At 39.1% G+C, this 17,121-nt stretch overlaps 1 protein-coding gene across 4 annotated transcripts in view; it reads right to left on the bottom strand.

Moving 5' to 3' along the window:
* Spast (spastin) overlaps nucleotides 1-17,121 on the bottom strand; it is a 54,200-nt gene that overhangs the window by 5,096 nt on the left and 31,983 nt on the right. For all 4 annotated transcript variants that reach the window (XM_057778748.1, XM_057778737.1, XM_057778744.1 and 1 more), the window contains 8 exons: nucleotides 16,455-16,529; nucleotides 15,664-15,735; nucleotides 13,608-13,683; nucleotides 13,317-13,408; nucleotides 12,650-12,729; nucleotides 10,695-10,737; nucleotides 8,847-8,926; nucleotides 4,481-4,551 (listed from right to left, as the gene is read on the bottom strand). In XM_057778748.1, coding sequence (XP_057634731.1) covers nucleotides 4,481-4,551; nucleotides 8,847-8,926; nucleotides 10,695-10,737; nucleotides 12,650-12,729; nucleotides 13,317-13,408; nucleotides 13,608-13,683; nucleotides 15,664-15,735; nucleotides 16,455-16,529 — 589 coding nt within the window. The remainder of the gene's footprint in view (nucleotides 1-4,480; nucleotides 4,552-8,846; nucleotides 8,927-10,694; nucleotides 10,738-12,649; nucleotides 12,730-13,316; nucleotides 13,409-13,607; nucleotides 13,684-15,663; nucleotides 15,736-16,454; nucleotides 16,530-17,121) is intronic.

Raw genomic sequence — 17,121 nt, forward strand, 5'->3', positions numbered from 1 at the left:
GAGGCTTTCAATGCCCAGCACTGCCAAAAGAAACAAACCACCCAGTTTTCTTGCTTCTTAGTCACTATAAAAAAACTGACACATCAGAGAAGTTTATTTGCAAATTGCTCTCCCATTTCTACTTAAAAAAACAGAATTTATTATTTTTAATTTATGACTCTGTGTGTGCCACATGTGTGAAAGTGCCTCAAGAGGCCAGAAGAGGGCATCAGATCTCTGGAGCTGCAGTTACAAGTGGTTGTAGGCCATCCAATGTGGGTGCTGGAAACCTATTTGAGTACTATGAGAGCAGCAAGTGCTCTTAATTCTGAAGCCATCTTTCCAGCCCCCCATTCCTTTTTTAAAAATTATTATATCATATGTTTTAGGTGTTTGCATGCATGTGTATCTGTGTACTATGTGCATGTCTGTTGTCTGCAGAGGCCAGAAGACAGACGGTATCAGAACCTATGGAACTGGAGTTAGAGTGGTTGACAGCCACTCACTATGTGGGTGCTGGGAACTGAATCTAGGTCCTGTGGAAGAACAGCAAGTGCTCTAAAGCTCTGGGCCATCCCTCCATATCTGTTCTGCATTTCTACTCTTGACTAAGAATAAAAGTCTCATTTGGTGCTTAGTCTGTGTATTGCTCTGCAGTTGGGAAAGCAGCATGGAGGCAGAAACTGGTATCAGATTCAGTAACCCAAATCTGGTCAGTCACACTTCTCACTGGAGAATCACTTCCTGTAAATAAGTGTTAGCAGTCAGGAAGGAAGGAACATCAAGGACTATTTTTCTGGGAGCCATTTTAAGTATACCAGGGGATACTTGTTGAGAAGATGCAAACTGTTTGTGCCCTGCCCATTGGCTGACTGCTTCTGGGAGGTAGAAATGTATCCCCTTTGTGATTGATGGTCTCCAACATTGTGATCTTACGTTTGGGAGACTGAAAGAATGTGCTGAGGCAAGACTGGTTCCTCGGAGGTTTTTTTGTTTTTGTTTTTTGAGGGGGGGGGACTCTAACTTTGAGGAGATTAAAATATTTCTGTTGTTGAGGACCCTCTACCCCATGGGGACTTATCTTTGAGAAGTTCAGAAGTATTTCTTCTACAAACATGGGCTTCTGACAGGGACCTGGGAATCAGTGACCCTGTGAGGACCTTCCAAGGATTTTTTGTAGGACCAAGACTTGGGCTTGGATATCTGTTCTACTATTATGTTTGTCTAAGTACACTGTCTTAAGAATTTGTGCTGCGCGGTGGTGGCACACGCCTTTAATCCCAGCACTCCCAGCACAAGGGCAGCTTGGTCAATACAACAAGTTCCAGGACAGAATCTAAAGCTATTGAGAAACTCTGTATGGAGGGGGAGGGTGTTCTCTGCTGTTGATTATTTCCTTGGATTCCATACAGCTAGCTTTACTTCTTTTTTTCCCATTTGTTTTCAACGTTTTTGGTATGTATGAGCCATTATATATGCCTGTATGTGCACAAGCATGCACACAGAACTTCAGGGAAGAATGGCAGGTGTTATCATCTAGTTGGGTTTTTCGAGACAGGGTTTCTCTGTAGCTTTTTTTTTTTTTTTTTTTTTTTTTTTTTGGTGTTTCAAAACAGGGTTTCTCTGTGGCTTTGGAGACTGTCCTGGAACTAGCTCTGAAGACAAGGCTGGTCTCGATTCTCTGTAGCTTTTAGAGCCTGTCCTGGAACTAGCTCTTGTAGACCAGGCTGGCCTCGAACTCACAGAGATCCGCCTGCCTCTGCCTCCTGAGCACTGGAATTAAAGGCGTGCGCCACCACTGCCCAGCCAGAATGCTAAATCTTAAAAAGCTTTAAGATTCATTTTAAAGTCTTACTTTATTTCTATTTTATGTATTGGTGTTTTGTCTACACATATGTCTTGTTTATCAGATAAAAGTACCTAGTGCCTGCAAAGGCTGGAAAAGCATGATGGATTGTTAGAACTGGAGTGTGGTTTTGGGAATTGAACTGCAGTTCTCATAAGAGAAAGCCAGTGCTCTTAACTTAGCTATTTCTCCAGCACCCCCCCCCCCCTTTAAGACAGGCTCTCACTGTGTAGCACTCACTGGTCGGTCTAGAACTCTCTATATAGACTAGGCTGACCTTGAACTCACAGAGATCTGCCTCTGCCACCCTAGTGCTGGGATTAAAGGCATGTACTACCATACTTACTTAGCTTTAAAATCTTTTAAACTATCACCTTATAATTCTAGTTAAATGAACATTATTATGATTATACTATATTTAATAACCCATATATCCATTGAGATGTGAATATATAATATGAATGCAATCAATATATGCTATGTGTCTTAGCTTTGTCAAAATTAATGGTGGTGCACATCTTTAAACCCAGCACTTGGGAGGCAGAGGCAGGCGAATCTCTGTGAGTTCGAGGCCATCCTGGACTATAAGAGCTAGTTCCAGAACAGGCCCTAAAGCTACAGAGAAACCCTGTCTCGAAAAAACAAAAACAAAATTAATGGTGACATGGTGGCAAATACCCTTAATCCTAGCACTTGTGAGGCAGGTAAATCTCTCTGAGTTTGAGGCCAGACTGTTCCACATAGTGATTTCCTAGCTAGCCAAGACTACATATAAAAGCAAAAAAATTAACATATGCAACATAAGTACTGTTTTCTTTTATACAATGTGCACTATATTATGACTGCCTATATATAAAATCAAAAATGGAGTTTTTCATAATTGCTGCTGCAGTTATTAAGATGGGGAAAACCTAATCATTTGGGCAGTCTTTTTTTTTTTTTTGGAGACAGGGTTTCTTTGTAGCTTTGGAGCCTGTCCTGGAACTTGCTCTATAGACCAGGCTGGCATCAAACTCACTGATATCTGCCTATCTCTCTGTCTCCCAAATGCTGGGATTAAAGGTAAGCTTTTCCATTTAAATACTAGTTTGTATCAATTTGTTTTGACTCAGTGTTGTTTTGTTTGTATACTAATGAGATGTAATTACATACCAGGTAGTAAGACAATTTGTAGCCACTATCATTGTTTCTTAAAACTTGTTAAGAGGTCTGCAGCAATTCTTCAATCGAAAAATTACTGTGTAAATCTCCAATATAGAGACAGATCCAAACTTAGGGTTTGGAGGAGTACCAAAGGTTTTAGAAAACAAGAAAAGGTCTTATAAAAGGGGTGTTTTGTAACGTTTATGGGCTATTTTCACATGTTTTGTAGATTGCCTTACATTTTAAAGATTTATTATTATTATAATTAATCATTATGTGCGTGGGGGACCTGTACAAGTAGAGGAGAGGTGCCCCTGAAGGCTAGAGGCACTATATCCCCCTGAAGCTGGAGTTACAGGCAGTTATGAGTCATCTAACATGGGTGCTAGGAACTGAACTCAGGTTCTTTAAGCACTGAGTCATTTAGTCAATATACTTTTACATTTTAAAGATCGTTAAAGAGCCGGGTGGTGGTGGCGCATGCCTTTAATCCCAGCACTCGGGAGGCAGAGGCAGGCGGATCTCTGTGAGTTCGAGACCAGCCTGGTCTACAAGAGCTAGTTCCAGGACAGGCTCCAAAACCACGAAAAACCAAAAAAAAAAAAAAAAAAAAGATCGTTAAAGAAAAGATCGTGAACATGCAACAGAGAACAGAGAACACTTTTTCCAGAAAGCCTCAACTATTTAATATATTTCACAAAAAAAATGCCTACTGACTTAAATATTTAATCAGGGGCCTCATCCCAGACCCTGACATCCATCTTTGGAATACTGGGCAGGAAGCTCCATTTCAAGCCCCCTCCTGTGGGAGTTGCCTTAGTCCAAACTCCACCTCAGAGAAAGCCTGCCAAATGGTGACCCCCTCCCCAGGGAGGGTCAAGACAACGCCCACAGGCTATTTAAACTGCCCCCCCAATGGACAAGTGGTCTCCTTGTTTAGTGTGGTCTCTGCTTCTCTCTCTCTCTCCCCCTCGCCATGCTTTCTCCGTGCCACCTGGTGGAGAACCTCCTCTAAGAAATATTCCTAACACTAACTTCTACTCTGATAATGTTTTGTATCAAGCTTTGAACTAATACAACTTTACTTCTTTTATACTTATGACTTAGTGGTTAAGAGCACTTGCTGCTCTTACAAGAGGACCAGGGATTGATTCCTAGCACCCACATGATAGCTCACAAATGGCTGTAACTTCAGTTCTAGGGTATCTCATGCCCTCTTTTGACCTCTGTGGGCACTACATGCATATGGTGTAAATAAATATATATGCAAAACTCTAGTGCCTTTGATCCCGCCAAGTGGGAAGCAGAGGCAGGCAGGTCTCTGTGAGTTTGAGGCTAGCCTGGTCTACAAAGTAAGTTCTAGAACAGCCGGGGCTGTTTGTTCAAAAACAAACAAAAATTACTATCATATACATAAATAAATAAAATGTAAAAATATGTATCTCTCAAGAGGCTAAATGTATAACATGGTACCATTCAAAGTTCTAGTGTTTCAAATGCTTTCGTACTCACCTCGGATAGGGCCCAATGCTGCATCTTTTGCTAAAGCTGTGAGATCACTCCCAGAGTATCCATCAGTCATTCTGAACAATAGAAGAAGATAACAAATTACCTTCTTTGCAGATTAAAACTTCCCTGTACTCCTACATCTCATGAGACACAGGAAAAAGGATCACAAGCTTGAGACTAACCTCAACTATACAGTGGGACAAATAAAAAGTCCCAACAGAAAGAGCACACAAAAATCTCTACACGAGAGGCAAGCTAATAGTTATGTGGTTTGATTTTTCGTTCTAAATATATTTATTTATTCTATGTATATGTGTGCCTGGTTGTATGTATGCACACAACTGTATGTGCATGTGCCTACAGAGGCCAGAAGGCACTGATCCTTTGGATCTGGAGTTTACAGGTGGTTGTGAACCACCCAATGTGAATGTAGGGAACTGAACCTAGGTCTTCTGCAAGAACAGCCAGTGCTCTTAACTGCTCAGCCATCTCTCCAGTGCCATGATTTAATGTTTTAAGGGCATAGAAAGGCCCATTTATAAGAACAACACAATCTAATGCTCACCCCTTATATAACAGCTCAAATTTCCAGGATTCGAGAACCATGCAGTAACACCTGAAGCCTCCATGATGCATCTGAAGACAGTTATGGATGAGACCCAACACACTTATAGATGACTATGTCATATGCAATGTCAAAATGCAGGACACCTCTGCTTTAGGATAAGGTAGGCTCTGAAGCAGGCCCCATTAAGTTATAAACACATCACCTGGAGAGGTCAACTCTATAAGCTGTTAGTAGCCAATCAACAAATAACCACAATCACTTTTCCTTTCTCTGAGAAAGGGGCTGATTCAAGTCCAAATGGAGCAAAGACCTCAACATAAAGCCAGCCACAATGAACCTTATAGAAGAGAAAGTGGGAAGTACACTTGATCGCATTGGCACAGGGAACCACTTCCTAAATATAACTCCATCAGCACAGACACTGAGAGAAACAATTAACAGGACCTATTGAAACTGAAAAGCTTCTGTAAAACAAAGGACATGGTCAACAAAACAAAACAACACCTACAGAATGGGAAAAGATCTTCACTAACCCCACATCAAACAGAGGTCTGATCTCCAAAATATACAAAGAACTCATGAAATTGAACACCAAAAAAACCACATAATCCAATTAAAAATAATGGAATACAGACCTAAACAGAGAACTTTCAACAGAGAAATCTAAAATGGCTGAAAGACACTTACGGAAATGTTCAACATCCTTAGTCATCAGAGAAATGCAAATCAAAACAACTCTGAGATTTCATCTCACACCTGTAAGAATAGCCAAGATCAAAAACACCACTGATGACAACTTATGCTGGAAAGGTTGTGAGGAAAAGGGAACACTTCTGCATTGCTGGTGGGAATGCAAGCTGGTACAACACCTTTGGATGTCAGTGTGGCGATTTCTCAGAAAATTAGGAAACAACCTATTTACCACTTTTGGGTATATATCCTAAGTATGCTCAATCGTTCCACAAGGACATGTGCTCAACTATGTTCATAGTAGCTTTGTATGACATAGCCAGAACCTGGAAACAACCTAAATGCCCCTTGACCGAAGAATGGATAAGGAAAATGTGATACATTTACACAATGGAGTACTACACAGCAGAAAAAAAAACATCTTGAATTTTGCAGGAAAATGGATGGAGCTAGAACGCATTAATTTGAGTGAGGTAACCCAGACCCAGAAAGACAATTACCACATGTACTCACTCATAGGTGGTTTTTAATCATAAAGCAAAGACAGCCAACCTACAAACCACAATCCCAGAGAACTTAGACAACAATGAGGACACTAAGAGAGACTTACATAGATCTAATCTACATGGGAAGTAGAAAGTAGAAAAAGACAAGATCTCCTGAGTAAATTGGGAGCATGGGGGGACCTTGGGGGAGGGTCAAAGGGGGGATGGGAGAGGCAGGAAGGGGAGCAGAGAAAAATGTAGAACTCAATAAATATCAATTAAAAAAGGGGGGGCTGATTATGTAGTGTACTACCTCCCAATGCTGGGATTAAAAGAATGTGCTACCATGTCCAGTTACAATGACTTGATTGGTAAGTTAATTGGCAAAGAGCACCCTCTTAGTAAGGTGAGACCTAAAAAGTCTTTAAATTTCTTTAAATGAGCACAGAAATTAAAGAAGTGTTTGGCATAAAAGGTAGTTATAAAAAGGAGACACACCTGAATATGATGCCTCAACAGACTCATTTTTTTTTTTTTTTTTTGATTTTTCGAGACAGGGTTTCTCCGTAGCTTTTTGGTTCCTGTCCTGGAACTAGCTCTTGTAGACCAGGCTGGCCTCGAACTCACAGAGATCCGCCTGCCTCTGCCTCCCGAGTGCTGGGATTAAAGGCGTGTGCCACCAGCACCCGGCTAGACTCATTTATTTTATACTCATATCCAGACTGGCCTCAAACTTGCTATGTAGCAAGGATGATCTTGAACTGATCCTCCAGTTATTTAAACTATTTTTGTTTTTATTGTTTTTTTGTTTGTTTGTGTTTTGTTTTTCGAGATAGGGGTTCTCTCTGTAGCTTTAGTGCTAGAACTCACTCTGTAGCCCAGGCTGGCCTCAAACTCACTGAGATTCACCTGACACTGCTTCCTGACTGCTGGGATTAAAGGCATGTGACACCACTACCTGACTTTTTAAACTATTTTTTGCCATTTTGAGGGATGTAACCTGTGGATGTCCTGCCTGCAATCAGTGTCCACACAAGGACATTGAGAAAGTGTTTAATATATAGTCTATCATTAATCAGGCTCAACTCCCCTCCCCTTACCCCATGAGGTTTTTTTTTAAAAAAAAAAAAAAATATATATATATATATTTATTTATTTATTATGTATACAATAATCTGTCTGTGTATATGCCTGCAGGCCAGAAGAGGGCACCAGACCTCATTACAGATGGTTGTGAGCCACCATGTGGTTGCTGGGAATTGAACTCAGGACCTTTGGAAGAGCAGGCAATGCTCTTAACCACTGAGCCATCTCTCCAGCCCCCTCCCCCCCATGAGGTTTATTGCAGAATTTGGTTCAAATAAACCAACAGTGTTCTGAGTGGGTTTACTAAAAGTCCTAAATCTTCTGTATCTGGCCTGCTTATGATCTTTGCCTTCTGTAAGAATCCTTTTGAGTCAGTCTATAAGAATTCTTGACCCACAATCTTTCCTGTTAGTAATTTTCCATTTAGTATACATAATAATAAGAAGATAGTAAAGCAGCAGCACTGTTTGGGAAAGGATGCTGCCACACAGTCACCTCTCAGGAATCAGGTTCATTAAGAGAGATCTATCAAGACATGATAGATCACCAAGAAGGGATAGAAATGTAATTTTATTTTATTTTTTAAAGATTTATTTATTTATTATGTATACAACATTCTGCCTTGATGTATGCCCGCACGCCAGATGAGGGCACCAGATCTCATTACAGATGGTTGTGAGCCACCATGTGGTTGCTGGGAACTGAACTCAGGAACTCTGGAAGAGCAGCTAGTGCTCTTAACCTCTGAGCCATCTCTCCAGCCCAGAAATGTAATTTTATGAGAAAAGCCGGCATGATGGGAGCTTAAGGAAGGAGGAGCGTCTTAAGAGAAATGGAAAGAAAAGGCCTGCTGGGAATCAGTCTTCTGAAGGGTGGACAATATCCTAACCACTGAGTGACTCCCCAGCCACACATAAAAAGGTTTTGATGAAGTCAGAGTAGATTCCAGTATCAGGGCTTCACTGCAAGACACTGCAGTTGTCATTCCAATGTCATGGCACTTCTTGGCTTTGAGATGGGGTCTCTATATGTAGCCCAAGTTAGCCTTGAATTCATGACTCAACTGCCTCTATCTCCTGAGTGTTTGGGAGAAGGTATGTACCACCACACTCTACTTCCTTACTATGTTTAAGGTAGGTTTTCAGATGGACAAGTTAAATGTGTTTCTACCTAATACAGAAGAGGAAGTATATATGAAAATATCTGTGTTGGTCTCAAATATGAGGGGATTTTACTTCTCAAATTATTTTAATATTTATGAACTTTATATATAGAAAGACTATATTGTCATTACATATTTAGTTCAGATCTACTATAAGACAGAAATTGAAATTCCTTTATATCAGGAAGAGGAGGTAAGAAAAAAAAGAAAGTAAAAGACAAGAAAATTTCTGGAAAATGACTTGCTCACTTTAAACAAGCTTGTTTTACTTAACCAATTTTTTTATATTAGCTCATTTTAAATAGCACACAAAGAGAAATTTTTACAAATGAAACTGATGCCATAAGACAGACGAATCAGATGAATGAAACCACTCACCTAGCAAGTTGTGCAAGTTCTTTTTGGGTCAGAGGACTTCCTTGTTTACATAACAGGTTTTTAAGTAGAAGCAGTCTCGTCTGAAAGTAAGTATTAAAGAATTACCAAAAAGGCCCAATTTGATATGAGAATTATAAAAACTGGTCAGTATTAATTAATAAACTAAGAATTAGCTTAATGTAATATTCCAGAATCAAGTCCTGATTCTTGACCTTAGGCATTATTTCTGACTGTTAAATACAACAAAAACTATCTGTGAGAATTAATGAGGGAATTTCTGGAGACTGTCCAGATACAGAACCAAGAAAGTAGCCATTGTTACTATCAAGGGTGCTAAGAGCCTGAACTAGAAAACTACAGTTTTTTACAAAGACTTATTTATTTTTATTTTGGATGAATGAATATTTGTTCAAATGTATGTATGTGTACTGCCTATGTGTCCTATGCCCACAGAAGCAAAAGAAGGGTATCTGATCCTCTGAACCTGATATTAAGGATGCTGTAAGCTGCCATGTGGGTTCTGGGAACCAAGCCCACACAGGTAAGAGCAGAGAGTGCTCTCAACTGCTGAGCCATCTCTCCAGCTCCAATAAATACAATGTTTTCAAAAAGGTATAATGACATATGATTTTATATAGCAAGAATTTCATACATTATAGGTATTAATTCGAATGACTTTTAACTATACAGAATTGTAAAACCATCACCATAATAACATTTTAGAACATCTGTCACTCCTGGAAGTTCACTCATGCCTCTTTGCAATTAATCCCTACTCCTATCTCCTCTCCTATCTAACCACCATCTGACTATATCTTTAGAAATATGTCTTTTCTAAATATTTCATCTAAAAGGAATAAAATCAGGGCAAGGGAGATAGCTCAGTGGTTAAGAACACTAGCTGCTCTTCCAGAGAACCCAGGTTTGATTCCCGGCACCTACATGGCAGCTCATAACTATCTGAAACTCCAGTTTCAGGGGATCTGATCTCTTCTGGCCTGTCTGGGGCCCAAGTACACATGCGGTACACAGACATACAGTAAACAAAACACACAAAATCATAAAGAAAAATGAGTAAATAAATAAAACAATAAAATCAAATCATATATAACTGGTTTGTATATGGCTCCAATCCCTATTTTTTAATTTTGTTAATATTAATGAATGTAATATGTACAGATGATGAATTTTTTTCCAGTCCTATGGATCAAACCCAGGGCCCTATACATATTGGACAAATGCTCTACTTCTAAGCTATATCCCAAGCCCTATAAAATTAAATAATAAATTTGTGAACTAAATAGCACTCATTGACTGGATATTCCACATTGTTTATACATTAAGCAACTGAATTACTTTTCTTGCAGGCTGAAGCTATTGTTAGGACAGCTGTCTAATACTGTTGGTATGTCTTCCTTCTTTGGAGAAGTCTCCACTTCTTTTGGATAAAATGTTCAGGAACTGCTGGGTCTTATTTAAGTTTATGGTTATTGTTTTAAGAAACTGCAAAGCTTTTTTTTTTTTTTGGTTTTTCGAGACAGGAGCTTTTTTAAAAGATTTATTTTACCTTATGTGTATGGATATTTTGTACCTGCATGTATGTATGTGCACGACATGTATGTTGGATCTCCTGGAACTGGAGACACAGTTGTGAACACTCAGTGGGTGCTTGCAATTGAACCCTGTCCCTCGGAAGAGCAGCCAGTCAGTGCTCTTAACAGCTGAGCTATTTCTCCAGTCCCAACAAAATGTTCTCAAAATTGCTATACCACAGAGTTGCAAATATAATATTGTCAGGATGGTACTTGCTTTTACTTTAATAAAAAATTGAAATATAAATATACATACCTCCTCATTTGGTAAAGACACATATACCCGTTTAATGAAACGCCTGAAAAATCAAATTAGAAATATAAATATGAAGTTATAGGTAACTCGGCTCAAATAACAATAGAAAAAGCTGTAAATATAATACCTAAGGCGATTAAAAGTTCTTTCTGATTATTAATACAAAAAGATATTTTTACTTTTTTTAGTGTGGGTGGTTCACCTGCAATTGAGCCTATGAACTCACACAGGCTAGACAGCCCCTTTTCTGATGGCCCTTTCATATTTTATCTTAAGATATAGTCTCATTAAGTTGCCCAGGTTGACCCTAAATATAGTAAAGGAAGGCCTTGAACTTGTGATCCTCCTGCTTTAGCCTTCCAAGTAGCTTGGATCACAGGGCTTTGGCTCCAGGCTTAGTTGTTATTTTTTTCAAACTCTCTAGTTAATGCTTTAAAATCTTTAATTTAGTAGATGGTTAAATTAAGTCTGCCATTTTGTATGTGTAAATTAATAGCAACAATATTTTAAATCAAATAATATCTGGAATAATAAGCAGAATAAGAAGTCTTCTAAAAAAACAACTAAAAAGAACAAAGATTACAGAAACAGAAAGGTTCATTTCATCATTACTATGTTTTAATTTACAAAGCTTTACTGTGTGGAAAGCTGAGCAGAGCTCACCCAGCATATAATCCAGATGATTTTATGAATTATGAAAGGCATTCTGGACGTATTTTTACACTTTTTGACAACTGTATGTTTATTTTTAATACTAAAAAATTTTAATTATTATTGGCAAGTACAGCTGAATTACATCTTAACCCACAGTACTTCATGACGTTTAAATAAAGGGAATGTAAGTATCAGGTGCCCAAAGTTGCTCCAGTTAGGATGGCAGTTTGCAGGGTGGACAGTGACCTCAGCCACCTAACACCTGGGTGGCGCAGCATGGTGATGCCAGGGCTAAAATAATTAAATAATGGGGAAAAGCAAATTTTATATAAATATAAGAATTTGGAGTTTAAGGCTTTGAATACAACAGTGAGCCCAAGCAAAACCTGGGATACATAAGATCCTATTTCAAAAAATCAAAGATTTAAAATAATAATAATAATTAATAATAATAATTTTTAAAAATCAACACTCAGGAGGCAGAGGCAGGCAGATCTCTGACTTTAAGGTTGAACTGGTCTACAGAGTGCGTTCCAGGACAGCCAGGGCTATACCGAGAAACCCTGTCTCAAAAGAATAACAAAACAAAAACAGGCCTGATGGTCAGTGAGTAAAAGTGCTTGGCACTAAGCTTGGTGACCTTAATTTGATCTTCTACATCAAGTAGTACAAAGAGCCAGAAGATTCTGGAAGGATGTCCTCATTTTCCATTCACATGCATGTGCAGGCCCCCATCCCCCCCAAAAAATAAATAAATAAATTGAAAAAAAATAAAAAAAGAATGAGTCAGGCAGGAGCAGCGCACACCTTTAATCCCAGCACTCAGGAAGCAGAGGCAGGCCGATTTCTGTAAGTTTGAGGCCAGTCTGGTCTACAGAGTGAGTTCCAGGACAGCCAGGGCTACAAAAATTAACCCTGTCTTAAAGCAGGGGGGAAAATGATGGTAAGAACTGCATTTAGACTTTAAAGTTAATGCAAAAGAAATGGTTTATCTAAATATAGTATGTAGACAATAGTTTTAATAATGACCTAGGCATGATCCTAGGACATTGGTATAGTCGGCAACACTAGGAAGTGACAACATATGGGGAAAACCATTTACTCTTAGAGCAGTAAGTGCAGAATATCCGAGGTAGGTGAGATGAACCTGGGTGATGGTGGCGCACTCCTTTAGTTTCAGCACTGAGAAGGCAGAAGCAGGCAGATGGCTATAGATTCCAGGCCAGCCAGGGTTATACACAAAAAGAGAGACAGGAGAGATGAGCACAAGAAATGAAACTGTCATAAACATATCTCACTACCTGAGAACGGCTTCATCAAGCTCTTGGGGCCTATTAGTTGCACCCATTACAAGAACTCTGTCATCTCCAGCAGATTGCACCTGCAAGCCAAAAAGTTTTGTCAGTATTTTAGATAAAATAAAAAGAAAAACTATATATATACATGTATTAATAGTTTGGGTCATTTAGTAGGAAAGTATACATACTAAAATACTGTCAAAGTAAAAAGTATAATCAGTGGTTAGAAAGATGGCTCAGAGGTTAAGAGCATTTGTTTCTCTTGTAGAAGACTTGAATTAGTTCCTAGCACCTACATGGCAGCTGAAAACCACATGTAACTCTAGCTTTGGGGGAATTTTATGTGCTCTTCAGGCTTCAGTAGGCTTCTGAACACATATACAAATATAGTGCACAAAAACTCATGCAGGCAAATGCACAAAAATATATGATAAATAAATCTTTTTTTTTTTCTTTTTCTTCTTTTTTTGAGACAGCATTTCTCTGTAGCTCTGGAGCCTGTCCTGGAACTAGCTCTTATAGACCAGGCTGGCCTCGAACTCACAGAGATCCGCCTGTCTCTGCCTCCCGAGTGCTGGGATTAAAGGCATGAGCCACCACCATCTGGCCGATAAAATAAATCTTAAAGAATATATATGTGTGCACATATATAGAGATTACCAATACTTACACCATCAAATTCTATTAAAAATTCAGTTTTTAGTCGCCTACTAGCATCGTGCTCCCCTTCTCTTCTTTCACACAGAAGACTATCGACTTCATCTAGAGGAAATGCAAAGGTGAGGGTTTAAGAGCACTCTAAGTAAGCCATCTAACATCCATCCAGTTCGTACTTATTAACAGACCTACTGAACTCATTCTTTAAAATGCTGTCCTTCTCAATAGCAAATTTTTGAGCAAAATTCTCTGACTTGGAAAGTGGAATTTCATAAATGCTCAACTAAGTTGGGAAAATACTTACCTATAAAAATTATAGACGGCTGAAGTTCTCGAGCCACAGCAAAGAGAGCTCTCACCAACTTCTCTCCTTCTCCCACCTACAAATGATGCACGCTTAACACACTTAAATGCAATAGTATTCCAGTTTTTATCATGATTTAAAATTTAACTTCATGACCTTATGATAAGATTGTATAATTTTAGAAATCACACTATTTGCTTTTTAAAGGTTAGTGGGAAATATTTCACATTCTTACAGTACACCAGTTCCATTCTTACTAGTTATAAACATTCAAGACAGATCTATTCATTTTGTGTGCATGTGTGTGTGTGAATGTGTATGTGTGTTGTGCATGCACAGTACCACCATCTTGGTGCTCTCTTTTTTTGAGAATGGGTCTCTCAGTGGCCTACAGTTCAATAAGTCATCTATGCTGGGCTGACCTATAAGGCCCAAGGATTTGGTTGTCTTCACCTCCCCAGCTGGAATCACAAGGACAGGCTGCCATGCCTAACCTATTTAGTGTGGATTCCAGAGGTCAAACTTAGATTCTCACACTTGTACAGCAAAAACATTTTTGACTGCAAAAGGTCCCAGCTCTCCTTAAACCCTGCACGTTCGGCTGCACTACTCCCAAATTGGACTGAATTCTTCTTTGAATACTACTGGAGTCAGTGGAAGGAAAATTAGAAATCTAAACTGTAATATAAAGCAATTAAAAACAAATCAAACAAACAAACAAAAGAAACCAAGAAATGCCAGACATAATAGCATATGCCTTTAATACCAGCAGAGGCAGGTGGTTCTCTGTGAGTTCAAGGCCAGCCTGGTCTATATAGGAAGTTTCAGAACAGCCAGGGCCACATACAGAGACTCTGTCTCAAAAATGAAAACAAAACAAAAGAGAAGACTTACATCATATTTTAATTTAGAGTCAAAGAGCAGGGAATATTCACTTTACTGTAAGTCCTGTTCTCACATATATATCTCTCTCTAGATAGCCACATTAGGGAGCCTAAGTAGAAGTGGTGGTATTTATTACAGCCTGAATTATGTTGCCCCCCCAAACACACTGACGCCCTAGCTCTAGTATCTATAAATGAGACTCTATTTGGAAATGGCCAAATTAAGTTGATCATTAGGGTGAGCTCTACTCTCTAAAGAAACTGTATTCTTATAACACATAGAAATGTAAACTCGGGGGGGCTGGAGAGATGGCTCAGAGGTTAAGAGCATTGCCTGCTCTTCCAAAGGTTCTGAGTTCAATTCCCAGCAACCACATGGTGGCTCACAACCATCTGTAATGGGGTCTGGTGCCCTCTTCTGGCCTGCAGGCATAACACAGACAGAATATTGTATACATAATGAATAAATAAATATTTAAAAAAAAAAAAAAAGAAATGTAAAGGCGGTGGTGGCGCACGCCTTTAATCCCAGCACTTGGGAGGCAGAGGCAAGCGGATCTCTGTGAGTTCGAGACCAGCCTGGTCTACAAGAGCTAGTTCCAGGACAGGCTCCAAAACCACAGAGAAACCCTGTCTCAAAAAAAAAAAAAAAAAAAAAAAAAAAAAAAAAAAAAAAAAAAAAAAGAAAGAAATGCAAACTCGGAAATTACAGAAATTGTCATGTGATAACACAGAAATGTGAATCTGCAAGCCAAGAACTACCAGGAATTATCAGCACACCAGAAACTAGAGACTTAAAATACAGTTACTGCTGTGACTCCCAGAAGGTATTATAACTGCTAACACTTAGGTCTTGAGACCTGCAGCCTCCCAAGGATGTATTTCCACATCTTATTTATTTGTGCAATACATTTCCAGAATTAGATCCAAGCAGGTTTGGCCCTTTTTTAACCTAGGACCTACTATGACAGTATTCAACAACATAATTCTAATTTTAAAACAGCTAAAAAGTGCACAAAACCTTGTACCTTGAAGAGTAATAGTCATTACACATAAGCATACATACAGTCATAAAACTCATAGAAAAAAATTTGTAATATTGCTATCATTTTATTTAAATAGCACTTAAGAGTAATTTAAAAACATGACAATATGGGGAAAGGAACACTTACATATTTTGAAGTTAAACTTGCAGCACTTATATTGAAAAAGGTGGCATTAGATTCTGCAGCTACTGCTTTAGCCTTTAAGATCAGAAGAGTAAATATGTTAGTTCAACATCCTGATTTTTTAAAAAGCAGCTACATATGATCATAGAAGTACCAGATGTGTGATGTGACCCTCAGCATCAGCTACGACAAGTCTACACACTATTTTCCCAGAGAACTAGGAAGGAGTTCTCTTCTCTTCGGCAGGAAGATACTGGCCAGAGAAAGTTAAACAGGCAAGGAAAAACTTATTCTATTCCTGTTGGGTTTTGTGTTTGGGACCACATCTCACTATGCAGCCATGGCTGGCCTGGAATTCACTGCACAGACTACGATGGCCTTGAACTCAGAGTGATCCTCCTGCCTCTGCCTCCTAGTGCCACCATGCCTTTAATATCTATTTGTTTTCATAGTTCAGAAGAATGATGCAGATATAGGTATTCAGATTTTGGTAAAAAAAACTACAAGAAAATCAACAGCAAACTAACTGGTCAAAGAAACTTGTTAAGATGAACAAATTCTAAGTGTCATTAGACAGATCCTCAGTATAGTAAAGAAAGCTCTTCCTCAAAATAAAGCAAAAAAACATGCTATGAAGAGTCACATACAATTTTCCATTTATTTTTGCATGAAAACTCAAGAAGTATATTACAACAATAAGTAATAAATAATAGACTCAGCAACAATACAGAACTACTTTTTTTCATATGATTTCTAGCATCTCAATAAACCTTCAACCTTGGCAGCAGTCTTACCAGCATTGTCTTTCCGTTTCCGGGTGGACCGAAGAGTAACAACCCTCTGGCGGGAGCTCTGAGCCCTGTGAACAACTTACCAAACAAACCTTGGTTATAGCTATGATCCTAGAGAGCTGATCCAGACATGCCAAGTATCTAATAATATCTTTCTTTGGGGAGTAAGATGGGGTGGGGTGTGACAGGGTCTCACTATGTATGCCTGGCTGGCCTAGAACTCATTATATAGACCAGGCCATCCTCAAACTAACGGATCTGCCTGCCTTTGCCTCTAAGGCTGGGATTAGGTGTGTGCCACACAACAGGCCTTAAAGTTCTCTTTATACCTGCAATCGTATGATTCCTCTTGTAACAAGCTTTCTTTTCTTTTCTTTTCTTTTTTTTTGTTTTTCAAGACAGGATTTCTTTATAGCTTTTGGAGCCTGTCCTGGAACTTGCTCTTGTAGACCAGGCTGGCCTTGAACTCACAGAGATCCGCCTGCCTCTGCCTCCCTCCTGAGTGCTGGGATTAAAGGTATGCACCACCACCGCCTGCCTGTAACAAGCTTTCTTTACATTTAGATCCAGTCTATTGTATTATCACTGAGTCTCTAAACTATTACCTATGTCTTGCCCTGTAGCTCACTCTATAAGCTACAGTATGCTCCCCAAGGGGCCCTATCTGGGC

The sequence above is a fragment of the Chionomys nivalis genome, chromosome 1 (genome assembly GCF_950005125.1).
Source record: "Chionomys nivalis chromosome 1, mChiNiv1.1, whole genome shotgun sequence".
NCBI lineage: Eukaryota > Metazoa > Chordata > Mammalia > Rodentia > Cricetidae > Chionomys > Chionomys nivalis.